A 27,702-nucleotide genomic window follows, 5' to 3' on the forward strand; every position below is an offset into this window, starting at 1 on the left:
ACGTTTTCTGTTTTAACCAAGCCGTTCCCCAAATTCCCACCACTCCTGCCCCGCATATGGAGGATTCCTGGAAGTCCAATCTGGGACCGGAAGTGAAGTCTGTTCGGAAGCAGCGGCGGCGACTGGGCCTTCCCCCCCCCAACATCTCTGTCAAGAGGAGGAGGAGGAGGAGGTGCAGCTGGCCGGGCTTGGTCCCGCCCCTCCCTTCCTTTCAGCCAGTCGGGCCTTTGCTCGAGAATCCCCAGTCGAATTCTTCTGCCTGGCAGTGGGCGGGCGGGGCGGGCGAGGTCCCGGAAACGCTTCACGGCCCTGTCTAGTGCGCTGACCCGCCCCTTCCCACACTCTCCCCCCCCCCGCCCCCCGCTCGGTCTGCACTCTGCCGGTACCACCCGGAGACGCCCCCCTCGCCTCACGCAGACGGAAAGGGGGGGGGAGAGTTGCCCCACTCCACACACACACAAACACACCCCGGAAGCGACGGGGGGCTTGGCCTCCTCTGCTGCCCCCAACGCCCAGGGGCCGGATGGGAGGGGAGCGCGAGATGGTGCTGCTGGAACCGGCCCCCCCGCGAGCGGTGAGAGGGGTGGGGGGAGGGCCGGGGTGTGTATGTGAGAGAGAGAGAGAGGTGTGGAGGGATTGTTGGCAAAACATGGCAAGGCGGGTGAGGGGGGCAGGCTGGCTGTGTGTCCAGTAAGCAGGCAGGAAGGGGTCGAAGTGGTGACTTGAGGGGCAATGCTTGGGGTGGGGACTCTTATGCCTTGAAAGGGGCGACCCCCCGCTCCACAAACAAAAGGCTGCAACAGTGGATGGGCTACTGGGGTGGATTAAAACCTTGTATGGGTTGGGAGGGGGGAGGATACCAAGTGTGTCCTGGCACCTGCTTAAAAATATGTAGTAAATGAAAGGCAGGGCATAAACTTTATTCCCCTGTTCTTTATCTGTTTTCATCTTACAAATTTAGCAGTTGTGGTGTTCATGAAGTTGGTAATCAATTTATAGATGAACTGGGGACTGAAGAAAGGAGGTATATTCTGGGTGATGGGGAACCTGTTTTTGAGGCCTGTTAATCGAGGACCAATGTTAAGGGGGTCAGGTGTCCATCCCCTTGTGTGCACACAACAAGCACACTTTTGGACCTGTATTGCTTGGTTTTGAATGATTAAATCACAGACAGGGTGAAACTTCAATAGGGTGTGAGTCTTTTCTCTTACACCTACATGCTCAGGAAAACTTTTTGTCTGTTTTGGAGGCTGCTTTCAGGTTGCTTGGATATGCCACACCTTGCATGTATTTGTATAGCAGGGATATGAGCAGTGCTACAATTATTACTTTGTTACTGTTGCAAGTAATTGCATATGTAATAGCTGCTTCTGCTGCCTTTTTTTTTTGGCATGTCTCCTCAGCAGGGTGACTGCAGTATGATGCTGCTGCTTTGGTTTTGGCAGCTTTGAAGATAGACAGTCTTGAGTGGTAGCAAGGCCTTGGCAGTATACTGAAACTTATTCTTGCTAAATATTTTTATATCTTGTTTGGTGTAGGCAAATTTTAGAGTGTATATGTTCAAAAGATTGAGTAAGACCATTCAGGTGTTAGTTTTTTTCTGTGGGTTTTTTATGCCATACTTGTGCTAGTCTGGGCCAAGAGCTACTTGTGTGTACTGCATTCATATATAATTAAGAAGCCAGGGTAGCCTTGCTTCAGGAGAACTGATCTTCACTACAAACCGAAAAAGCTATGAAATGTCAGGGCATTGTTGTAGATGGGAAACTGTGTAACCTGTTTGGCTTTTTTATTTTGTTTCTCTTCTGGGTAAGCCAACCATACAAATAAGGCAACAAAACAACTAGCCTTCCTGCCCATATGTACCTCTGGTAGTTATTTGTGGCACAAAGGAAATGGAGTAGAGAGAATCAGTGTTTGTAATGTTTTCATGCCTAAGTAACCCAAAGAAAATGCTTATATGCCTCTGGTTGTGATAAAGGGATTTTCCATTGTGGTGATGCAGTGGAATAATGCTCCACCTGTAAAAGTAAAATTATGATGATAAAACTTTAAAAAAATATGAGGCAGGTGGAAGGCGATGTGAGTTGTAATACTTGTTGCCTGTAATGTGAGTGTGTTATGTTGTAGGTGACTGTGGAACTTGCACAGCTATGTTTTTTGTTGCACTGTTGCAATTGCTACATTTGGTACATTAGCTAGGATAAAAACTGCATTTCCCTAGTGACATTGTACTCAGTGGTAGATAAATATGATTTCCTTACAACAGAAGCACAACCTGGATTACAGAGACCTTCAACCCCTATGATTAGATCTATTCTTATAAAATTATAAACTCTAGTATAGGGGTTTCCAAGCTGTAGTCTGTGAACCACCAGTGGTCATCCATAGAATATCTGTAAAAATGCAAATAAAAATCATACATTACCTAGCATAGTACTTGTCAATTGTTACAGCAGGCAGAAAAACCATTAGGTTGTTTGACAGATTTTAATAAATGTTTAAGTAGTCCATGGGGACAAAGGTTTGGAGGCAAGCACAGTAGTGAACAATAAAAAATTATTATAATTATGTATTATTCCATCCCAAGTGCTTATGTATATTGTTTCTACTAGTGTAGAGGCAAGAGAAAGCATGGATATAACTTTATAAATATATGTATAATGTAATACCAAATCTAGAATTTGGTACATTTAGGAAGCATACTTTGAGATGGAGATAAGTACTGATAATCATATTGGAAGTGTAGTAAAAATTGCAGTTTAACTTCTGTGTTTTGATAGATGTATGATGCCATCTGTGCCACTTTTGATGTGTGAATTGAAGTGGAAGCAAGATTCTCTTGGGACAAGAGAGGCAACAATAAAGAATAAAATGAATCCTTTAAAAAACTGAATAATCTTTTAACTAAGATTTCTCCACATGAAGCATTATATCTTTAGCCCTGTGTCTTGTGAGACCTTTTTCACTTTCAGTGAAGAATTTCTGCCAAGCAGAGCAGTATAACAAACTTTCTGGCCAGCTGCTCCCAAGCATTGTAAACTGGGGGTTTTCTAGGTTATCTTCTAATTCCCTGTCAGTCAGTGAAAAGTATTACCTTCTGTAATCTTCACATATTCTGTTTCATAGGAACACAATAATACATCTTGAGCTAGTCTATTAATTTCAAAATAAAAGAGCTAGATAAATTAAAAGCAACATATATCAGCTGCTGTTTACAATGAAATAGATATGCAATGATGAGTATAAACTAGAAACAACTGTTTTAAGGCATTGTCTCTCTATCTTTTAGTAAGTTCTAGAGTGCTAGCTAGAGATGTAAAATTTCTGGAAGTCTTTAAACTGTAAAAGCAGAAGTAATGGGAATTGAAACTTCTGTAATACTTATTGTACTATTTGGCATATTTATCAATTTTAAAACTTCAAGTGTCTTAGTTTTGTACAAGCAAAATTGCAAATTGGATGTAAGGTAAAGGGACCCCTGACCATTAGGTCCAGTTGTGACCGACTCTAGGGTTGCGGCGTTCATCTCGCTTTATTGGCTGAGGGAGCCGGCGTACAGCTTCCGGGTCATGTGGCCAGCCTGACTAAGCTTCTCTCGAACCAGAGCAGCACAGAGAAATACCATTTACTTTCCCACCTATTTATTTACTTGCACTTTGACGTGGTTTCGAACTTCTAGGTTGGCAGGAGCAGGGACCAAGCAACGGGCTCTCACCCCGTCGCGGGGATTTGAACCGCCGACCTTCTGATCGGCAAGTCCTAGGCTCTGTGGTTTAACCCACAGCACCACCCACATCCCCCTGGATGTACTGTACCCAGTTGTAATGCACTTTCTTCTGGGGTTCTCACTCAAACATTCAGATGGTGTTTTTTTAAAGGCTTTGGTACCCACAATAGGTCTTTTGCAGTTTTTGTCCTACCATCTTCTGAGTGTTTTATTTTCCAGCAAGGCAGAGCAATAAGGTGCGTGTTTCCCCAGTCTGTAAGAGGATGTCCATTGAGGGGTAAGATGAAAAAGTTGGCCACAAGGAAGGGGCCAGGTCAAAAGAAAGCAGAATCAAGTTACTTGCTTCTAGTCTACTAGTATCTCAAAATCAGACTAGAAGTCGCCAGAAGAAGGCAAGTAGCAATTCACACGTATTGAAGGCCTTTTATAATCATCTCATGAAGATGCCACATCCTCTAAATGCAGAAGTGCATTTTGAATTTCAGTGTTATAGATGTAATAATTATCATTATTTAATGCTGCAGATTGCCTTACATTTTCTACCCTGCCTTTCTTCCATCATGGAGTAGAGTTGTCTCCCTTATATCCACAATTACAAGCTAACATCTTACACCAAATCCTGCTTTAGCCCTACTATCTTTGGGCATAGACTTGGACTCCACTCTGCACCACAAAGAACAGTAAGGCTTCTTACTGACTGCAGCACGATTAGCAATAGCTTAACAATGGAAGAACCAGACTGAAATACCCCTGAACATATGTGAAAATAATAGCTGGGATCCAGCAATGTCTGAGCATCTCACCAGACACAAAAGAGCAATGTGGACCCTTTTCTTTAACTATGTTAATAACCCAAATCAAGACCTTGTTGTACCAACTGATGAGTCTTCTTAGTGGAGATGGTATGTTCAGTAATATGTTTGAACATTGAATGTATAAGCTTATGTCTAAAGCCAATGGATAGAAGAAACACCATTAGCTGTACATCTGAATGAGTGTTTAATGGTTCTTGTATTTGTATTTGTTAAAAAACCAATAATAATTGTGTGTTGTTGGTTTTTTTAAAAAATACTGGAAATTGGATTCTCAACTTTAGACCCCATGTAGCTTTTAAGTTAACCAGGTAACCATGGCCACATCTGAACCTATTTGTATGTGATTGAAGTAGTACAAAAACCAGTAATTTAATATTGATTGGGCAGTTAGTAATAGGATGTTAGATTTCCCCTCCCCTTTCTAATTCTCCAGTAGTGGATAGAGGTGGTGGTGTCATCTTTGTAGGAACCTGGGCAATGCATATAGAGATGCTGTTGTGTGGTAAGTGAAGGATGGATGTGATATAGCAGGGAACAGTTCTGAAGATGCTGGAAAACGGGAATATATGGTTTGTTGTAGGTAATCCGCCACTAACTCTACACAGCCTGCAAAACTGTCCTATGATTTCTTGCTTGTGAAAGCAATCTACATCCTGACTTCAGATCCTGTTTGACCATTTGTTGTAGAGCAGTGGGACTGAACATGGAACTGGAATTTTAAGCTGGCTGTGCAGCAGCCTCTTCATGGGGCTGTCTTTGCATGCTAGCTGTCAAACTATAGGATGCACCTCTTACTATAAGTGAGGCGGCACTTGGCCTGGAAAAGCTAAAGCAATACAACTCTTTTATTTTTACATTGCAGAATAGTATCTGGAGTCACATTAGTGAACTATCATGGGGAACATGACAGTGGTAGTTTGAACGAGTGCCACAAGTTGTATCTACACTGTTGCCTGCTTTTAGTAATTTTTTGGGATTGCTGTGATCATGGCTTCTGAGGACCAACTCACACAGTTATACTTTACCACTTACATTGTAGGATTGGGATCACTTCTAACAGTAATCAGGTGTACAGTATTTTCTGAACCCATGTTCTGCACTCTTCTGGAACAGAATCCAGCATTCATAAATAAGTAGAGAAGCAATCAATGGATAATGTCTTCATTATCTTATTTTAAAATCTATCTTCGTGCATTTGTGTGCCTCTGTTTCATATTTGTAGTTACAGTCATAACTTGGAAGTCTAACAGAATCCGTTCCAGAAGTCCGTTTGTCTTCCAAAATGTTTGGAAACCAAAGTGTGGCTTCTGATTGGCTGCAGGAAACTCATGCAGCCAATCAGAAATACCATCAGATGTTTGGCTTCAAAAAATAGTTTGCAAACCGGAACAGTCATGTCCGGGTTTGTGGTGTTCGGGAGCCAAAACAGTCAAGAATAAGCTGTTTGAAAACCAAGGTACGACTGTATTTAGCTTATGCATTTCTTGTACAATTCTGGTGTTGGGAAGCAGACATATTTGTGAAGATTCTCTAGTAACAAAATACTAATTGTAGTCTTGCCTGAAAAATTCAGTACTTGAAATAAATGAGTTTTACATTAGACTGTGCCAGCTATTTCTTCCTGATTTTGCAAAAAAGTATCTTTTAAGTGCATGTTTGGGAGACAAAGTGTGTGAATGAGAGACGGAAATGGAGCATATTATTGTTTGTTGGACAGGGGTGGAGAAAACAGTTCTAACTTGTTCCACTGTCAAATCTGGGATCTTCTGTCCGGATCCTTGAACTGCATAAGTATAACACTTCACCACTTCAGCAAATGCTGAAACAGGAGTTTGAATTAGGTCAAATCCTTAAACTGTAATCTCCTACCACTCATGTTTAGGAATATGTAGCCAATGATAGTAACATCTACTGAAGCCGCTTCATGCTTTGTTCCTCTCAATGTATTGATCTGTATTTGAATGTTAGTGGCAATGCTGACAGTATGAGTGTATGGCCAGCCAAATTTCATTCCAGTGAGATTTTTACATTTATAAATATTATCTCTCTAGACTGTCAGATGTAAATGTTGCAGTATGCCTTCTTCTTTAAATCACGTGGAAGGACTGAACTATGCATTATGCTATACAATGCAACTATCTTTATGTTACGGTCCAGTTCGGGAATCAGAACTGGAGTGCTAACATATTAAACAGCATTGCTGTGTGTTCCAAGGTGATCAGGCCTGAGACACATCCTGGGATCTCTCTGTGCCATGGGGTGCAAAGACAAAGACCTACAGCCTGGGATCTTACTTTGCCAGTGAATATATGGACACACAAGCAGACCAATAACGAAATTACTTCTTGACCAAGTTTTCCACAGTTAGTGCATCCTCTCCCTCGTCGAGAAATGGGGACTAGAAATTGGATGGAAGGAGTTATCCTACCTAAGCAGACTGGCCCTCATCCATGCCAATACCAAGGATGGGGTAATACTCGCACAAAGGATCCTGGCTAGGGACCCTTGTAACAAGTGAAAATAGGAAAAGGGGGAGGCATGAGAGAAGGAAGTGCTGCAGACACATTACTTCTTTGAGGGTTCGCTGTGTGGGCTTCTTGGAATTGGCACTGAGAGAGAACTGTCTTTATACAGGTACAAAATGGAGAACAAAGCCCTATCTCTCGAGATCCAGAATGCCATAAGTCTGCAGAAACAACATTATCCATTCCCAAAATTCAGGTCTTCACACACATGGGAACATCCATTATGTAGGCCTAGATTCTCTGCATATTAAAGTAGCAAAGTCCAGATTACTTGCATCACAGTTGCAACTTGATTTTCACACCTCATATCCACTAGTCCCAACCTTCTTTTTTGCTTCCAACCTTTGAAAGGGAATAACCATTCACATTCCCCACCCCTGCTCCTTATCTTCAAGGTTGGATTGCTTCTGCAAAGCTTCATTTACTGTAGTAAGTTTCCCGTCTATCAGGGTTACATACATGTACTTAACTTTAAAATGAAAGGATAGGACAGAATTAAGAAGTTTTATATATGTAATATCATATATACTATAGAATGAATACAGTATGTCATAAGCATAAATACTTCAAACATTTACTTACCAGGTTACCAAATACGCAAGGTACATTTAGCAATGTTAGCCAAGGTACATTTAGCAATGTTTTCAGATACATGGATCACCCACCTCTGCTTGCCATTAATTTGGGAAAATCCAAGTAACTATTCATGTTAGTTTTGAAGTGTATGTTCAGAGTGTGATTTGCTATGTAGTTCCTCTTCTATTTTGAACAGAAGAGAGATCTAAAGGTGAGGATGGTAGAGATGTACTGGTCCCAAGCTCTCTTGCTAGAAGAAGCATAATTAAGAAAGTTACTGTTGGGAGGGACAAGCTTGCTCGTGTCTCATTTATTTGAAGATTCCTGTCCCAAGTCTAGGAAAAGAAAGTTGTTTTCAAGTACAGTCCTATAGAGTATACGTTGTAATTATTCTTCACTGTGGCATTGAGAGATGAAAGTCATGGCCTTATGAAATAATAATCTGAGACTTTGATATTCATATGTCCATCAGATATGTATATGTTTTTGTGTGATTGTCTAAATCATGTTAAAGTATTTCTTCATTTTATTCTCTTTGTGTTTATAGAAGATGCCAAAAGCATCAGAAGAGCATAGCCACTGGGAAGCCCGTTGACTGCTATTTTCTTAGAGTCTTGAGACTAACATCAGTCTGACATGGCACAGAGCAGCCAGCAACTCGACATGCAGGTACTCCGTGACCTCCGGCAACATTTCCCTGAGATCCCAGAGAGTGTGGTGTCACAGTGCATGCTCCAGGTAAGAGATAAAACAGTGGTTTCTCTTTGAAAAGAGTTCATTGTAATATGCTAGTAAGACCCACACACAATTTCAGGCTTTTTTTGTGGGGTTGAGGGTGAAAACTTAATTCCAAGCTAGGTCTTCAGGCTTCCCATAGCATACTTCATTATATGTTAACACAAAGATTTTCAACTTTTTTGAGTCTGTGGCTCCCTTGACCAACTACATTTTTTCTGTGGCTTCCCTATGGGGAAATGCGCTCCGAGTCTCAGGAGCTTATTTATGTTGCCCCTTGCCTGCTGAGCGGTCAGCTCCTCATCCCTTTGGGACACCTCTCCTCAGGAATCCTCACCTGTTTGCTTACTTACTCACTCCAAGGCCACCTCAACTCCTGGCAACCAGCACCTCCTGCCCTGCCCTTGTGGCAGCATTCACCTGGAGAACTTGTAGCCAGGGCCAGTGCAAGAAACCGCTGTGCAAGCCTTTGGAGGCAGAGACTTGAGAGGGCACCAGAGGAGGGGAAGGAGGCCAGGGCTGCCCATGGCGCACCTGACCACCATCTGAAGTGCCCCAGGGTGCCATGGTGCACTGGTTGAAAACCACTGTTAACATATCTTTCACTAATAAAATAGATTCTACTCGTACCACTTCAATTTAGTTAAAAATCCCATTGCATCTAATTAGCACAGGTACAGGTTGTGTCCTGTTGAGACCAGTGAGATTAAAACAATGGTTAAGCTCTTAAATGCTATCTATCTATCTATCTATCTATCCATTTTTATTTTCCTCTAGTCATCCACAGGGCATTTTGTGTTCTAATTTAAATAATTGTATTTTATTATCAATATATTATTTTAAGTGGAACACAAAATGCCCATGGGGGAAGCAAAAAGAAATAAAATGTGTGGCAAATAAGTATAGGCATGTAATCTGCAATCCGGAGGAATGGAAGATGAGCATGCCTGGGTCCTTTTAAAATCATCCTCATTCCAATATGACACCGGCCTGTTGGTAGTTCTTGTGCTGTTTAGCTGTGATAAGATTTTAAACCAAGTATTCCTACATAAAATAAAATAGTGTTGTGCAAATATTACTAAACAATTTGCATTGGAGACTTTCAATGACTTGCAGAGGAAAGGGGAAATGTTTAAAGCAAATAAGCTATTTCCTCCCTGTAGTGTAAGCTCCTAAGGTGGAATTCTCTCACAGTAAGATACCTGCTACGTTTTTGTTTTGTTTGTGTGTGTGTTTTGGGTAATACTGCCCTGAACACATTTAAGTGATTTCATATGGGAACAATGCCAGAATAAGAAAGGTGTGTGCTTTTGATGCCAAGACAGTAAGAAAAGGTTCTGCAGGTAGGCAGTTGCAAGAGTCAGGAATCGGCTGAAGAAACAATGAATGCGCTGGTTTGAGGCCTCAGTAGAAAGATTGAGGCTGCTTAGCTACTTGGCAAACACATTTCCAAATACTTATTTTGATTTTTCTATCCTTCAGTAAGGAGGAAAATTTTGTTTGACTCAGAGTATTATGATTTAAGCTTGGAGTGTTGGCATATCTGGGGAAGTTCTTTACCAGACCTTTCCACAGATGCTCCCTTTTCCCTCTCCCTCAATGAAGTGTTCAGGAAACCAGTCTGGTAATGGCAGAAGCTGTGTAGGCCTGATCCTTAAGACCTTGGTGCTCCTACCATTGGGCTTATCAAAAACAATACTTTGGGAGCTATAGCTCTTGTGGATCCTGGGGTAGTGGATGGTCAGGTGCCTCCAGATCTTATGGATGAAGCCTACAAACCTGTCACCAACCATCTTTCCCCATTTTGAAGGGTGGGAATGTGGTGATCAATGACCCTATGGAACTCCCCATCCTAAAATCCAGTTATTTCACGCTACAGGTAAAGCTTTAGAATTTCCAAATATTTGTTTGACTTAATAAGTGATAGGGGGTGTCTTATACACGGGGGCGTGTTATGCACGGAAAAATATGGTATTCCACTGACCTCTGACAGTATTGCAAATTAACATTTTCTGGAAAAAGCAAAATAAAAAATTATAATGGTTCATGATAAAATTATAAGAAGTTTGCTATAGTCTTGCACATGGAAAAGGGAACAAAGGCATAGGAATAAAACAATATTGAAGAAAAAACACTCTTCTAAAGTAAAGACACATGCACAACAGGCGGCTTGGAGGAGGCATCTCACTGAAGGCTGCATTGGCAGATTCCTTGAAACCCAAGCACAGCAGGGTGTAGATCTCAGTATTCTGCACTTAGCAAACTTCAGTGTGTTCAATCCTGTTGATCACAATTTGAAGAGAATGTCAATAAATGTAAGAGGTTTCATTAGATATCAACAAAGAGTAGATTTTAAAGCTTACATTATTAGGAATCATTTAATATATCCCTCCAAATATTTTTTGACCAGTGTAGTTATTGCTTTTAGAAATGTTGAGATGCTTGAACGTTGTATGTCTCCCACCTGCTCCTGTTTCCTCACTTTCAAGCTACAAATAAGGACAACATTTAACCTTTCCCATCAGTTATGAAAAGAGAGAGAGAATAAATGTTGTAAACAGTGGGAAGCTTATTCGGGAAAGGGGGTTTGGATAGGCAATATTTTCACTGAAAATCTTCTTTATAATGTTACCATAACACAGCCCTTTTATTGACATGTTTATATATTTTTTAAATGAAACAATGCGTGCCAAAGAAATGTGTGATGATATTGTTTCCTGGCTATGATTGGCAGGTGTAATCTTAGAAGAAACTGTAGCTGGGCTGAAATTATGGTGGTGGAGGAGAATAGAAAATGAATTTTAAAATTTGGGGAGGGGAGGAGGTAAGCTTCCCCAAAATGTTGGGGTGGAGGTTGGCTTACCTTTGTGGTGAATAAGACATTCTTCCCCTTTCCTGTACTTGTAAAAAAAGCCTCATAGCCCCTTGCAGCATCAGCAGGGTTCCATAGTAGCCTACCACTTGTGTTTCTTAAGAAGTGCTGAATCTTGCTGCTTCTATAAGCAATCATGAGGCGTTTTTAAAAGTGCCGCAAAAGGGAAGGGCTTTAGCCAACTTGTAAAATTAACTAAGGTAAGTCATCCCTCTTAAAATTTAAGAAATTTGCTTCCCCCTCCCCCACACTTTTGCAGGGGGAGATAGCCTCCTGAAAGTGCCTGAGAGACTATTTAGCCCAGAATTAGGAGAAGCAGTCTTCCATCTCACAGCAGGAGGAGAAACTTTTCTGACATGGTGGCTCTGCCTAACTTTCCCCCCCTTCAGTTCAAGCACTGCTTTCCTTTGTGGGCCAGAGGCAAAAATTCAGTGGTGTGACAGATAATAATAACTCTTATTTTTGTACAGTAGGCTACATTCCAGCCATGCTTTTTTAACTACACACTCAACTCTCTACCCAGGCAAATGAGACGTTATCACAGTTGAAGTATCCAACAAGGCAAATTACTTGAGGAGGGAGTGACTGGTGGGAAGAGTGGCCTGAGGAGAGTCCTGAGGGTCAGATGCAGAGGCCCAGCGGGCTCCATTTGATCCCAGGACCTGGATGTAAAGTGTACCTTTTTTAAAACCTTTGTTTATATACAAATGCTGCAGCTTTAATTGAGTACAAAAAGAGGATCATTCAACTAATACTCCTTAATTCAGGTGAGAGTCTTAACTGAAATACGATGTTCAAACTAGGCTTTATAGGTATGTTGACATGTATGCATATGGAACTACATTATAGCTTGTCAGACTCATTTATTTTTAATTTTAAACCCTTCACATTTTCTATTTCTTATTACTAGAACAACAACAACCTTGATGCTTGTTGTCGAGCTCTTGCACAGGAGAGTAACAAATACCTATACATGGAGTACCACCCAGATGACTCTCGTTTGAACAGGAATCGCCACCTGCATATTAACCTCGGCATCCATCCTCACACCAGCTATCACGGAGGGGATGGAGCTCAACTTAATGGTGGTCGTACACTGGTACATAGTTCAAGTGATGGACATATTGATCCACAACACACAGCAGGTAAACAACTGATATGCTTAGTTCAAGAACCACACTCTGCTCCAGCTGTTGTGGCAGCTTCTCCCAACTACAATCCATTTTTTATGAATGACCAGAATAGAAACGCAGCTACTCCTCCTTTGCAACCACCTCAGCAACCTTCTTCCATACAACCTGGAATGAATACATCTGCTATGCAAGGCCCGCCTCCTCCTGCGTATATGCACATACCTCGGTATAGCACAAATCCTATAACTGTTACAGTGTCGCAGAACCTCCCATCTGGACAGACTGTACCCAGAGCTTTACAAATTCTTCCTCCAATTCCAAGCAATCCTTACGGGAATCCTGGATCTCTCTATATTAGGCAGACATCTCAAAGTTCTTCAGGACGACAGACTCCTACTCAAAGTGCACAGTGGCACTCATCGCCACAAGGCCCAGTGCCCCATTATAGTCCACATCCACTGCCTGTTTATCCGCACCAACAAAACTATCAGCCTTCTCAGTATTCTCCAAAACAGCCCCAGATTCCTCAGTCGCCTTTTCAGTCGCCACCTGCTTCTCAGTGTCCTTCTCCTTTTGGCTCTCCTCAGCATCAAGTTCAGCCTAGCCCGTTGGGCCATCAAAGTTCCCATGTGTTTATGCCTCCTAGTCCTTCAACTGTGCTACCCCATTCATATCAACAAACACCCCAAACATATCAGAAACCAAGTGGACACTCAGTATCTTATCTTCCATATGGTGGACCTAGCTTATCCAAAAGCTCCATGAACAAGATAGAAATTACCGTTGAGCCACCACAAAGACCTGGGACTACAATGAATAGGAGCCCTTCACCTATAAGTAACCCACCTTCCCAACGGAATCAGCACCCACTGTACGCACCTGCTACTCCTCCTTCAAGTTCTCCTTCCAGAAGTATGTCAGGTCAGCCCAAACCTCCTTATAGTGTTAATCCTTTATATATAACATATACACAGCCAGCTGGACCTACGGGTGTGCTTACTCAGTCACCTCGGGTCATGGTATCTCAGCCAAATCCAGCAGTTTTTAAAATCACCGTAGGCAGAGCACCAGCTGAGAACCTTTTAAATTTAGTGGACCAAGAAGATCATTCTGCAGCACCAGAACCAATTCAGCCTATTTCAGTTGTACCAGGATCTGGATGTGAAAGAGGAAGCCATAAGTATCAGAGGAGCTCCAGTTCTGGGTCCGATGACTATGCTTATACTCAAGGTAAACTTATTGAATTGCATGTTGCAGTAATTGTCGGAAAAAATTATTTGCACTGTGGTACATCCTCCGTGCTTTGGTTACTAAACTACTAACAGTCTTTCAATTTCTTAAGCCATTACGGAATGCCATGGTTATTTTATCGGGATTCATTAATGGCAAATATATATCATCTTGTTTCATAAGAGAGAAGATAGAATGAGCATATACTCTGGAAGTTCATTGTCTCTGCAGCAGCAAAGGAGGTGTCAGGATGTAGCTTAAGGGCTACTTTGCCACTGTAGCGTGGGACGATGTTGCAGTATATTGCATTGATACAATATGGTTCAGAAGAAACAGTTGCTGATGCCATATAATGCATAACCTAATTAGCACAGAAATGGTCTGGGGGTTGGAATGGATACACTTAATTCAATTGACTGAATACCACCCTAGAGTAACTTCTGCCAATATAGAGCTAACACAGTCCTGCGTATCTTAGTGTACTAGACTTACTGTGCAAGGTTAGCATTTACAGAGCAAGTAGTGGTCATAATGTGCAATAACATCACATGCTGTTGAGTCTTTGTCAGTGCAAACTCCTGTGTAATGTCAAAACTGATTGAAGCTTTTGAAGATGGGTTTATCTGCAGTTCAATAATTTAAATGTTTTTGAAGTACATCTGCTAAAGAACTAGATGCTTTAGCAAAAACACCATAGTTGATGTGGAGAGGAGAACATGCATAAAGGTGTATTATTGTGGAGTGCTTTTGAAACCTATTTAAGCTTCTAATTGTATGATGAGCTGCTTTTCCAAGGCTGCATAGGAATGTTGACAATAATGTTTGTTACCTAGCAAAGAGAAAGGAGACAAATGGATCTGGGCCCTTGAGCAGCTCAGTGGTAGAAAACCTGACTTGCATGTGGAATGTCCCCGATTCAATTCCCTGACAACTCCAGTTAAAAGTATCAGATACCAGCTGATGTGAAAGGCCTCTATCTGTGAGCTGCTAGTCAGAGTAGGCAATATTTTATTATTTATTTTCAACATCTATAAGCTGCCCTAAAAACAAATAGGGCAATTCACTAACTTAAAAAAACACAAGTTAAAAATCATAAATAATAAAAATGATGATATAATCTGATTCGGCATGATAGAGCAGAAAATAAAACAATAAAAACCAAAACAAACTTTGCACCAACAGATTTAAAAGGAGTGCAAAGATAAAAAGGTATTTATCTAGCATTGAAAATATAGTAAAGAAGGTGCTAGGTGAACCTTTTTGGAGGAGGGTATTCCATAGCTAGTATGCCATATCTCCCCTGGAGATGGTAGCCAGAGAAGGGCCTCTGAAGAGGACCTCAGGGTCTGAGTAAATAACATGGGAAGAGGCAATCTTTCAGATACTGGACCTATCTTCAATATTGGGCTAGATTTACACATAGTTTTGGAAGCATTATTGTGTCTGGTGATCTAAACATGTTTTTTAAAAAACAAAATATGGCAGAGTTTATATAGTTGTTTGGTTTTATCCTACTTCTCAGATCTCCAGTTTAGAGACCTAAGAGAGCAGAACACTAACAGATTTCTGTCTGATCTCCTAAAGCATTCCTGATTAGCAGGTTGACAACTCTAGCGTAGATGGACCTGTTGGCATAGCTCAGTATGAATCAAAATTTGTATATAATTTATAACAAGGAACAAGAGCTAGCTTTGATGTATTGTTTTCAGCTGTGGAATATTCTAAAACCATGGCACTGGCTAACATGACACTGGTTCGAGCCAAGCTAAGTTACTTTTGTTGAGGTCACTGAAATCTACAGGACTTAAATCATAACTAATACCGTATTTTTCGTCCCATAGGACGCTCTGTCCCATAGGACGCACCTAGTCTTTTTTTGGGGGGAAATAAAAGAAATTTCCCCCCCTTTATTTCCCCCCCGAAACCAGGTCGGGGAATCCGAACCCCCGAGCTTGTGGGGCTGGCCGATGTCTGTCCGGCGCATGGGGCGCGCCGGGTGGCAGGCTGCTATCCGCAGCATGGGGAGCCCTGCAAGGAACTCCCACAGGGCTCCAACACGCTGCGGATGTCTGCCCGGCGGGCGGGGCGCTCTGTTTCAGGGCGCCCCTCGCGCCGGGCGGCAGGCTGCTATCCGCAGCATGGGGAGCCGTGCGGGAACTCCCACAGGGCTGCCTAGGCTGCGGATGTATTCCCGAAGCCTGGAGAGCAAGAGCGCACCGACCCCTCTCGCTCTCCAAGCTTCAGCGAAAGCCTGCATTCGCCCCATAGGACGCACCCAGATTTCCCCTTCATTTTTGGAGGGAAAAGGTGTGTCCTATAGGGCGAAAAATACGGTATATCCCACTGATTTCAGTAGAACCTAACTTCAGTTAACTTAATTTAACTCTATCTATTGAAATCTAAGCCTTTCATAGGAACAACTATATCTTGTATCTTGCATCTTGCTCTTCTACCAAAGCACTCAGAGATGTTTATACAAACATACAGAGTTTGTAACTCAAAGCAGTTAATTATATTTTTAACTCTTGAACTTGCATACTATTTCATGGATAAATTGGACTGCCAATGTATTACTTCATTCCCATACTATGTTTTTTGCTCTGGGCTAGGTGCAGGATTGTTTTACTCTGTACTAAAAAGAAATCCACATCCTGTGCCAAGATAATTCCAATTTCTGTAACTTGTATAAATTATTCCAGTTAAGCCCCCTTGCTGTATTTCTCTTGCTTTTGTATGAGCTATTGCAAAGTTTACACTAGTTTGCACAGTTTATGCTTCTCCTGCTAGTCATGGGGGGAAATGAAGACTTCCAAAGTATGGCAACTCTGCCCTCAAACCTGTGGAAAAGGTACAAGTGTTGTACCTTAGTACCACAAGTGTTGTACAGTAGCCCATATATTTGAATATATGGGGTGTAGTTCATTTTACTTCTCAGTATAGCATTCCTTACAATGTAAACTTGAAAAGGAGCATATGTGTTTAGATAAAAGAGTAGAATGATGGCTAAGGATGATTGAAGGAGACTTGAGAGAGAAGTATGCAGAATGACGAGGCGTTATGAAGAGAAAGTAATGAGTAACAATGTGCTAAATAATTGAGCTGCAAAACTGAACACTGGAATGTAATATCACAGTTCATACTGTCCTCATTCATTTTGTGAATGAACCATTGGCCTTGCTACAGATGTCTACATTTAGCAGAGAAATAATGCAACTATGCATTCAACTCAATTTACAGGACCTCTTCTAAATGTCTTTATAATGTGGAGGGAGGCTTTGTAGATCTATATTCGGATGGTGGAAAATCTTGTGTACTCATATTTTAAGTAACACAAGCTGCAGAATATTTCAGAGGAACAGAGGATGGTCAAGAATAGCTATGCTGAAGGGCTCCCATGTTGTGACTCTGTTTGTGCTTCAGTTTCTCCCACTACCACTACAATGCAGTTGGCAGCAAGTGGAAGAAACTGCTTTCCTGCTGTCTGCCACATCTGAGCTGCCAGGGAGTTGGGTGATGTTCAATTGGCAGGCAGCCCAAGACCTCAAATTCTCCCTAAAGACAGACGGTGTGAGTACTTTGAACAGTTAGGAAGAGCAACCCTGCATTTCTAGCACACTACAAAAAGAGTCATCAGTTTCTTCAACACAGCAGATTGCATTTCTGGGAGCCATGTGGAAAGAGCAAGAAAGGAGGGTCTTCAGAAATTTATAGACCCTCTGCTTATAGAGTGCTTTTCTCTCATCCCACCCACTCTCTAAAGCAAATGCCTTTCCTTTGCAATCTCTCTTGATTTCCCCCCACTAAGGACAAAAATGGAGAGTTGGGAATTACTACAAAATCTAGAATTGGGTCCAGTAGTTAAACTTCTACTCTACAATGAATTTTTTAAAAGTCAGTTAAGGAGGGTCAGCCTCTCCATATGTTCTGTTCTGTTAACTAATTTGTATGTCCTAATCTAGTCACAGGCTCCTGCAGTTGATTAGAGCACTGATTTTGAAATCTTTTAGGTTAAAACTGCTTTTCCAAAGAGTAAAAGCAGCTTTTAAGAAAAGATTGCATTTGCTATAGTAATATGTTCCATTGTATCAAGTGAACTTGATTGCAAGCAGTGGAGATCATCTTGTAGCCCAGTGTGTTATACCTTTTGATTTTTAGGATTTAGTCTTGTCAGTACACTGTTACAATTAGATTGCCATTTCATCCTGCACAGGTGCCTTTTATTTTTGAGCGGACAAAGAACAAAAAAAAGAAGCAGTGGCCAGAAATGGTAATATCCAAGTTACTGTCTAAAATAATTATTTTTATGATGGAAGAACTTTACGTCTACAAGTATAGTTCCATTAGCATGAAACATCTCTACACTGATGTTTGGCTGCATGTTTATAGTCACTTTCTGCTCTTAAAAGCTCACTTGTATATACTATTCCAATTGCAAGTTGGGTTTCTCAGTCTTGTGTATTTGCACTGACTTTGTTCTCTATACCACACTAGCCTTGTTGTTACACCAACGTGCAAGGATGGAGAGGCTAGCAAAGGAACTGAAGTTTGAAAATGAGGAGCTTGAAAAGCTAAAAGCTGAAGTGAATGGTATGGAACACGATCTTATGCAAAGGCGTCTGAGAAGAGTAAGCTGCACAACCTCAATCCCGACAGTAAGTAAGAAGCTTTTAAAATATTAAAGTCGTTCCCTCCTAATGACAGGGTTTGTCACTGTCATGCCATATATATACTATATATCATTCATATTCTGCCAGATAAAGTTCAGTAACCAGTCCACTTCAGCAGTTGGGTATCAGCATATTCTGGTAGCTGGTCCATGCTTTTTCCCAGACCAGAAAGAGCACGGTAGTGTTTTCTTTGGTATTAGCTGTAGATTTTCCCCTAACAACTTGCATGTTAGCAACGTAGTGGTCTCATCAGCTGGGAATAAGAACCCAGGCTGGAAGAAGCTATGATAGGAAAAACAACTTTGTGACCCTGGTAGAAGCACTGTCATACTTGAAAGAAGGGAGAGGTGAAAGGGATAGGGCACGTGACTGATTTTAAATTTTAAATACGCTGCTGTCTGTAATAAACTTTTCTTGAGATAATGTCATTCAACATCCAAATGTTTTATGTGAATTTCTAAAATTGGTGGTTCTTCTGACAAGGAAACTTAATCTGACTATGATATCCTAAAACAGGTGTGGGGAACCTTTGACCTTTAAGATGTTTCTGAATTACAGCTCCCAGCAGTTCCAGCAAGCATGGCCAATGACCAGGGATGATGGGAATCATAGTTTAGAAACATCTGGAGGACTAACCCCACACTTGTCCTAAAATCTATATTTTGTGGAGATTCACAGGTACAGGGTGAATTAATTCTTTGCCTGTGTCATTCAAGAAGTTTACCAAGTTTTATTTATCATGAAACAAAACCACACATAATCACTTTCAAAGTGCATCTATGCTACATTGGTTTGAAACTTATTTAACTGTCTTGGTTTATTTGCAAGATACATTTGGAGTCATACTACTGTGATGGTGCTGAAACTCCTGTTACTGATCAATACAGAATGTATTAATTTTATATCAATATAATTTAAATCAATTTATATCCTGATTTCAGTTCCCAAGCTGATAAATTGGCAAATAATGTTTTGCCTGGAAAAAAAGTCCGTACTAATTTAGTACTATACCAGTGGAAACGTACTGGTTCTCACTTTCGAAATGTTCTGGTCAAGGGACCCCACAAACCTTTTACACTACACAATTCCATCTGCATAAAAATAAGGAGAGGAAGAACAGCTAAATTAACATTTCACTGTACTTACGTATGTGCATGGCTTAACAAAAATGGTTATGCTGACTTCTGTTTCTATTTTTGGTTCTGCTTTCTAGCCTGAGGAGATGACCAGATTGAGAAGCAAGAACAGGCAGCTCCAGATAAACGTTGACTGTACACAGAAAGAAATAGATCTCCTTCAGTCCAGAGGTATATATTTTAAAATACTTACAAAATATGTGTTTGTTTTGAGCTGTATATTTGAATGTTATTGTTGTTGGCATCTGCCTGTCACAGGAGACAGTAGAGAAATATGCCTTCAGGGGTAAAGTCAAACAGTTGGAGAGTTACAGCGCCTGCTGTGGCTGTAGAGACTGATGCAGTTGTCCCATGTGTGATGATCCTCCCCAACTCTGGGATTGCATTTTCCCAGCAGGATTAGGAGTTTGGAGGCTGGAACTTTCCTGGCAGCCTGGTCTAATTCCTCATGGAACAGGTTCTTGGCCTGTATGTCAGAGCACATAGTGGAAGCGTAAATGCTCAAGGTGTTAACTGGACCAGTGGTGATTGAGAGGCAGCAGGAAAGCAAGCATTCTGAGCCCTCGGTTAGTGGTTCTATTGCAAACAGAAGGCAGTGCCTCACTGCAAAGCCTATGTCGTTAATATAAGGTTCTTCTGGATGCCCTTCTTGCCAGAAAAAGGGTGTAAGTCTTTTATTGGAGGTTGCCATTCAAAGCAAGTCTGGTCTCCTGCAAAGTGGCAACGTCACTGTTGAGTGTTTTCAGCTCAGGGTCAATAATGTCCATCTTCTGCAAGTCGTTGACCTACAGCAGGTCGGTGGACAAGGCAGAACACATGGTCCTGATGTTCCGGCTTTCTTGTCTGGTGCCATAGTTCAGTCTGCTTGTCAAGTGGTACTCTGAGCTTCAGTGAACACTGAAGCAGTTGGTCAGTGGCAGGTCAGCACTTTATTGACCAGGGGCTGCCCAGCTTAAGGGTGAGTAGTAGCTGACTGGTGAGACATGATGACCTCTCCTGCCAACAAAGGCAACCCCTAGTGGTTTTACCTTAGACCATGGTGTTTTTTGCAGCATTTGCATCACCAAAGTGATCTCTCCAGGGCACAAGTCTGGGCAGTGTATATGGAGGTCCTGGGCTGCCCAGATGACCTGCCCCCTGTGTCCTTGCCAATGAGGCCCAAAGGAAAGCAAAACAATACAGAAATGAATGTGATTGGTTTCATGCACATTACTGACTATCCTATATCTAGTGCAAAGTGATATAAACCTGCAGTTGTTTTCTCTTTGCCAGTTATTTATGCTGTTAGATGCTGGGTATTTCAGTTTTCCTAAGAGTTGTGGTTTTTAATTTTTTTTTGTTCCTTTCATTAAGGAGTAAAAATTGAAAAGGGTACTTGCAAAAGCTGATTCTGACAGTATTCCAGGGAATTGCATTTTTAATTACAAAACAGACACAGCCTTTTCACCCTGAAAACACAGTCTCCTCAAAGAGCAAGGCATTATTTACTTACTGATTGATTTAAAAAGTAAACTTCTCCTCTGCTAATTCACCATAAGGTCCCAAGGCAGGTTACAGCAGGGTAAGAATACAATATTAAAATCCGTTAAAATAACTTAGAATCTGAAGAATAGGGTGGGTCCTAAAATTATTAATATCAGGTGCCAAAGGCCAGGGTAAAGAGGTGCATTTTCAGCATACAGTGAAAGCTATACAATGAAGGTGCCTGATGCACTGGTGTGAGGAGGAAATTCCACAGACTTCCATGACAGGAAAGTCTAGACAAAGACCTGAAGGAGACAGTGTAGGCTGTCAACATCTCTCACGTTGAAAACATGCATGTGAACTAAGGCTAGTCACTTTTGTTACTATTTGTTCCATGGGGAGCATAATTTTTCTGTTTTTCTGTTTTAGGGAACTTTGACCCAAAAGCCATGACTAACTTTTATGATCATATAGAGCCTGGTCCTGTTGTGCCACCAAAGCCATTTAAAAAAGGTGAGTCGCTAATAAAATGTTCAATATTTAGTTTCTAGTAGATTGCTGCTGAAGAATTTTTATGCTGAGTATTAGTATTTCAGTGTGTTGTATCTAATAATAGATTTGTTGAGACTGTTGTCTTGTGAAACATATTTTGCCTTTCATTATTATATGCTGTACAAGTGGTGTATGGAAAAACCACTTAGCCTAATGTATTGTGAATACAGAAATAGTTAGAGCAGTATAAACGACCATTTCACGACACATTTAGATTATGTTTATGCATGAAGTAGGATGTTGTGAAAAGTAGCAGACAATCAGCTTTACATTTTAGGTTCACCTTTTTGTTTTTTTAAGATAGCTCTTTCTTGATTAAGATGATTTTGCGCTTTCAGCTTTATGTACCATGATTTTCCCAGCTTGTACAAATTATTTTTTTATTTCCCCCTTTATGTTATTTAAGTGCAGCACCTTCTCCTAACCGGTTTCTTCTTTTGCTCAGCAGTTTCCCACTCCCTATCTGTCCCTGTTACCTCTGCTGCAATTTTGTCTGCTTAGGAGAGAAAAATACAACTCTGCAACTACAGAAGTGTTACTGTCTTTCTTCCCTCCCCTGCCCTTCCTTACTTTTGAGTGTGATCTGCCTCCTGTATCTCCACTGGTAAAACCCTTCTTGTAGCAGGGACAAATTCAGGGACTGAAAACACCACAGCGAGAACTGGCAGTGTTAAAGCCCAGGTGGCCAGTTCTGATGACCGTGTGATCAAATAATGAATCAATTAATCTCCCTGTCTCTTTTCTTTCCTCTCCTCTGCTTTTCATGTTCATTATAGTTGGACACATCTTACAGAAATTTTTGTTCACCTAAACCCTTATCATCGTTTCACTGTGGCTCTATTGGACAACCTACAGTCATTTGGGAAAACTAACACAGCTTAAAAATAAATCTGTGAAATGTGATTGCCATAAGTCAGCCCTATGGATATTTTCAGAAGAATAGAGGGTGTACATTATATAACCTAAAGACCTTGGTGCCAAGTGCTAAAATAATACACAAAAGAATGTTTGTGGCTTTCTGCCAAGTATTAGCTACAGTAATTTGATAGTGCTTTGATAGTGCTTTGACAGTGTAGCATGAATGTTTAAACACTCATGTTGCACCATTTAACCTTTTATGGAAGACACAGGACATACTTCTCCCTACATTCATTTTGCTATCACTCTAAAAAATGCTTGCTAATGTGAGGGTAGGTGGCTATAGTAAGCCGTTTGTGAGGAACTGAGAACATGAAAGAGAGGCAACATTAAAGCCTCTCCTGATATCTAGAGGCAAAATTTGAACAGCATGGAAAACATAGGACACTTGAGTAAGCAAATTATCTTTGGCTTAACTTTGTGGTTTTGTGCCAAATCTTACTGTGACAAATTCATTCTGGTTGAATTCACATGGGTGTAAATAGATTGTTCTCACACATGACTGAAACAATAAGGTATGAAGTAGGTATGAAAGTAATGCAGTATAGGGATTTGTAGATGCTATAGAATAATTAATGATATAATGAAGTTAAGGCAGTGGTAATGTTCTGTATCATGCTGAACATCTAGGGAACCAGAGTAATGTTTGCTATACATTCAGAAGCTGCCCTGGTCCATCTCCTCCTTGCAAAGAAGAGCAAGAAGTAAATGCTAGTGTTTAATGTTAACATGCGCCTTAGTAGTGATATCTTCCAGACTGGGGTCCCATACTATGCTCTGACGTAGCCTCATAATGCTGGGATGTAGACCATGTCTAACTTTATAACTGAAATATTTTGTGTGTTTTGGCCTCCCCTGGGAACAAAGGTAAAATCAGAGGTGGATAACAATGTGGTTCCAAAATGTTAAAACTTCAGTAGTCTTATTATATTATCATGCATGGCTTTGGTGTGTTTTAAAACTGAAGAGTTTAAAAGAAAAAATTTCTCTGTAGATCATCAGAGAAGTTCCAAGCAAGCTCCACAATCACAGCCAAGAGACGAAGACTTTGAAGGAGCTCCGTGGAATTGTAAGAGCTGTACTTTTTTAAACCACCCAGCAATGAATCGCTGTGAGCAATGTGAAATGCCACGGTATGCGTGAATCCATAAAGGTCTGCTTTGGATTAAAAACAGGCTCTTGAGGACACAGCCATAGGAGACGAATATATGAGACACCTTTCAGTCATCTGCCAGGCGTTTGCCAGCCAATTATTTCAAATTATAAGGGAGAGATCCCCCTTCCATTCATGCTGCACTAAATATTAGTTTGGGGAGAATACTCTTATCCCACTGCGTTGAGCAAGACTGAAAGGATACCCAAAATGGATTCCCTCTGTGAAGAATGTATAAGGAATCAGATGATTGCTGCTGTTCTAGCCCCTATAATTACATTTGCTGGGTAGTAGCCCTTATATATATATATTTTTATAAGCATAGAACTATTACTTTGTGGTGTGAAGTGTTACAGGTATCCAGACAAACTGTGAAGAACCAGATCTGATAATCTGGCCACAGCCGTTTGGAAAACAAAGACTCCCTATGTTTCCAGATTGTAAACTACTGAAAAAGAAGGAAGGTGTTTTTCTTTTGGGGGGGGAGGTGGGGGTGGGCAAAAAAAGTAAAAAATAAGGATATTTGTAAATGCTGCTTTTTTCAGGGTAATTTAATTCTACACAAATGCTGTTTTGAAATTGTCGATCATGGTGAGGAGGGAGACGTACTGTATGAGCCTTATTTATAGAGTACAATCAGAGGTGATTTTACAATCCCTTTTGCTTGTACAGCACTCACCAAGTCATGTTAACACTGGTAATTAAGTAATTATATCATATTACAGAGGAAAAAAATAGTGCTGCATGCTTTTATTAGGCCATTGTGTTTTAAAGCTAAAAGTAAATTATGCTTTTATAAACAACGTTCCCTTAAAACTGTGCTTGATGACAGTAGAGTGGACGTATGCCAAATGCAGAACTATTCCAAATTCTTTTTGGAAGACTTGAGCTCAGCCATTGTTATGTATGAGAAGTGTTTGCACCCTTTTCCTTAGGCCTTTTCAGCTTCCAATTATGTGAAGAATTCATTATGTTTACAGCACAGAAGGTACTTTGTGCCCCCATTCTGATTTAGCTGAAAACCAGTAATCAATATTAGCTCTTCAATAAAGGTTTATTTGCACACTGTCAATAAACCAGTCTGTATTAATTAGTAAGAGCAGCAGATCTTTACATGCATTTTTTTTTAATAAAAAAAATTGGGCAGTTAATAGGCATAAACAAAACAAAACAAAGTGGAATTGTACTGGTACTTTTATGCATCTGATTATTATAAAGAGGAGGTTTGGTTTGTTTGAGTGCTAGGTTGCTGAAATAAAGCACTCTTTTGTGAAGGTTTCTTGGTTTTGAAGTTGAGTCATTCTATAATAAAACTGTTCAAGAACAGTCAGACTGTTTTTTCCTCACTGATAAAGCACTGGAACAATGTGTGTAATTTCTTGCACTCTTCAATTATATTACTCCAAATACTTGCACCTTGTGCAAGCAAGTTTCACATCTTGCCCATGTAATAAGATGTAGAGGTTGTCCATGCAAAGTGGAATTTATCTGGTATGTAAAATCTTACTGATTTATATCAAACAGCAAAGGAACACAGTGAAGTGAAAGGAACCAGTGTTGAGATTTCTTTTCTAAAGTCATGACTTTGACACTTACAAATATGACTGCTGAACATCCTGATGAAATTTTAAGAATTCTACTGCTCTAATTAAGAATTCAGTTATGGAATTGTTTTGTTCTTAGGAAATGGAAAAACAAAGAGATAAGAAGCATGGGGTTTTTCAGTTAAATTGCATCATGTGTTTGTAACACTTGCCATGATTTCATATTGATCCTCTTGCCTTCTTTGAACATAAGCTCCCGTTTGGCACTATTAGGTGCTGCCATTGGTGAGGAAACTGAAGTCATTTGAGTTATGAGTAGAGAGCATGTTTGAAAGGTATGTACCACTTTTTCATACCTGTGTGACTTGAATGGTTTTTGGTTGGGGAGTGCTAACCTATCACTTCTGGGTGCAATCCACTATAAGTGCATGCTTTCTGAAGTCAGTCAGTGTAAGTCCTACAGGGTCTTTGCTGTAAGCATACAGCTCTGTGCTTTCCCTGTTTCATTTTTTTTGGTAGGGAATGCTCTACTGCACGTATTATTTCCATATTGTATGAACAGTATTTTCTGACTCATGGGAGATAACAGGGAAGATACATATATAAATTGCAGTACTGCATGGTGGATCTGTGACCGTGTTGTTATGGAGACCTATTTCCTTTTACTCATAGTTTTACGTGTGGAGTAGAAGGTGAGAACGTAGTTTGTTGTGGGGGAGATGGTAGCTAGTGGTCATGTTGATTCTTAGGAGAAAACGTTAAACTAATCAGTTACACTGGTTGATTCTGCAAAAAAAAAAAAATCAAACAAAAGCAAAACTAGTGTACATGCTGCAAAAAAGCTGCTGCAAAACTGTTGTAAATATCCACACTGTAAAACTGATGATGGTAATAAAACTAATTTTCATCTGGAAGTTATATACGAGCATTAGGTATCAATTTCCACTTGGAATTCACTTGTGAATAGGTGACACCAACCAAAGTGGGTTTAGGTTATGCCAGAATAAATGTTGATTGCATAAAACCTTTGGTTAATGTGTGAAAGACCCCATGATACAGCTGGTCTTTTCCTTGCCCATAGAACTTGGGTCAGTACAGGGAGTACCCTTATTGGATGCTAGTTATTCAAGACTGTCCAGTTTCTCAAGTAAATGTCTGTTTATAAATGCCTGTTTTATATTTAACTGCTGGTAAAATGATTTCCCTTTCCATATAAAATATAAAAGCTCCTCCAAGTTTTAGTCAATAGAATAGCTTGTGGAAAACATTGGAATATACTATAGCATACAAAAATTAAATCCTGTACTTGGATATATGATATTGCTATCAAGCTAGCTTGCGTAGGAAAGGAGGGGCTAAGAAAGCAACGAGAAAATGTTTTGTGAAATAGATCAACTTGAGAAGTGTGTTTGTGTGTCTGTGGTATGTGTGTTTTTCCCCGTTATGGCAGATGTGTGAAGCAAGTATATTTTTTAAAGAGCTGGTCTCAGTCATACTACTAAGTCAATGTTTCTTTCAGTTGTGTTATGCTCCATTTATGTACTGTTCCTTCACTTCCCCACCCCTTTGATTATAAATCTCTTTAAAATTTCTTGGATTTAGTCTTTTTGAAGACAATTTTTTTTTTAATTTTAAAGAGATGATGAAAAGTTTAAACATGCTGATGGCTAATGGTATTGTGATCTTGGCTTGATAAACTTTTAACACAAGAAGCCTGAAACATGTAATTTGAAATACAAAATTTTACAGTGTAGTTATTGAAGTATCCAGCCGGACTCTCAATTCCTCTGTCACCTGCTCAGGTGCTATGAGTCTACAGAGAGCTGAAAATGTGCGCAGAAATAAATGCATATTATAGCCAATGCTGCCTCTGTGTGCTATCTGTTTTTCCAAATAATTGTTCGAAGTTGATATGTATTTGAGCTATTGACATCTTGTTTCTGTTATTACTGAGAGGTCTTCTTGTTTTTGAAACGAGCAAAGGCCAAGAGTCAAGCAATATTCTAATTCTCAAGACCTTTGAACAAACTTTTGAATTGTGTTATCTGTGACAAAGCCAATGTATCTGATCTATACTTTTTGCTCTGTTGAAGTCCTGTTAATTTTTTTCACTATAAAACAAAAACCACGATCTTTTGAAATCCTGTAAATAGGGTGTTCCTTACATTCTAGATTTATGTATGCTGTGAATGGAAACAATTACTGCAAGATGAAATGTGTAAAGGCATTAAGAGGCTATGCATGCATGGGACCTCGGAATGACATATACTGGGAGCTGCAGTTTCCTAAAATAAAATAAAAAATCAATAAACTAAGAAAATGTAACATCCTGCATTTGTTTCCATATGTAGTAAGAAACCTTTTAAAATACTTCTTGCTGTGTCATCTACTCTATCAGCTTCATGCAGATTCTTTCTCCGTAAGTAACTGCTGTATTATACATTCTAACCAGAAAATCAGTACCTATCTTGTTTGGTGACTACATTAAACTTGGATCTCCACCGTGAAGAAGAAAAAAGGTGTTTTGGTCTTGTCAGTTTCCAGTGAATCTGTGGAACTCCATAAAAGTCAAAATTAGGTACCTGGTTATCATCTTACAGAAATGGTGTCTCATTGTTTATGAACATCAGAAGTTTTTGAATTATAGTTTCT

The 27,702-nt window shown here is 40.3% G+C and overlaps 1 protein-coding gene across 1 annotated transcript; it reads left to right on the plus strand.

Moving 5' to 3' along the window:
* Positions 1-221: 221 nt before the first annotated feature.
* On the plus strand, positions 222-27,375 carry TAB3 (TGF-beta activated kinase 1 (MAP3K7) binding protein 3). The gene is made up of 7 exons (XM_083438823.1): positions 222-574; positions 8,194-8,384; positions 12,164-13,616; positions 18,108-18,268; positions 19,497-19,590; positions 21,313-21,396; positions 23,348-27,375. The coding sequence occupies exons 2-7, from the start codon at positions 8,283-8,285 to the stop codon at positions 23,494-23,496; spliced, it is 2,043 nt and encodes a 680-aa protein (XP_083294949.1). The 5' UTR covers positions 222-574; positions 8,194-8,282; the 3' UTR covers positions 23,497-27,375.
* The last annotated feature ends 327 nt before the right edge of the window (positions 27,376-27,702 follow it).

The sequence above is a fragment of the Podarcis tiliguerta genome, assembly GCF_965153285.1.
Source record: "Podarcis tiliguerta genome assembly, chromosome: 4".
Classification (NCBI taxonomy): Eukaryota; Metazoa; Chordata; class Lepidosauria; order Squamata; family Lacertidae; genus Podarcis; species Podarcis tiliguerta.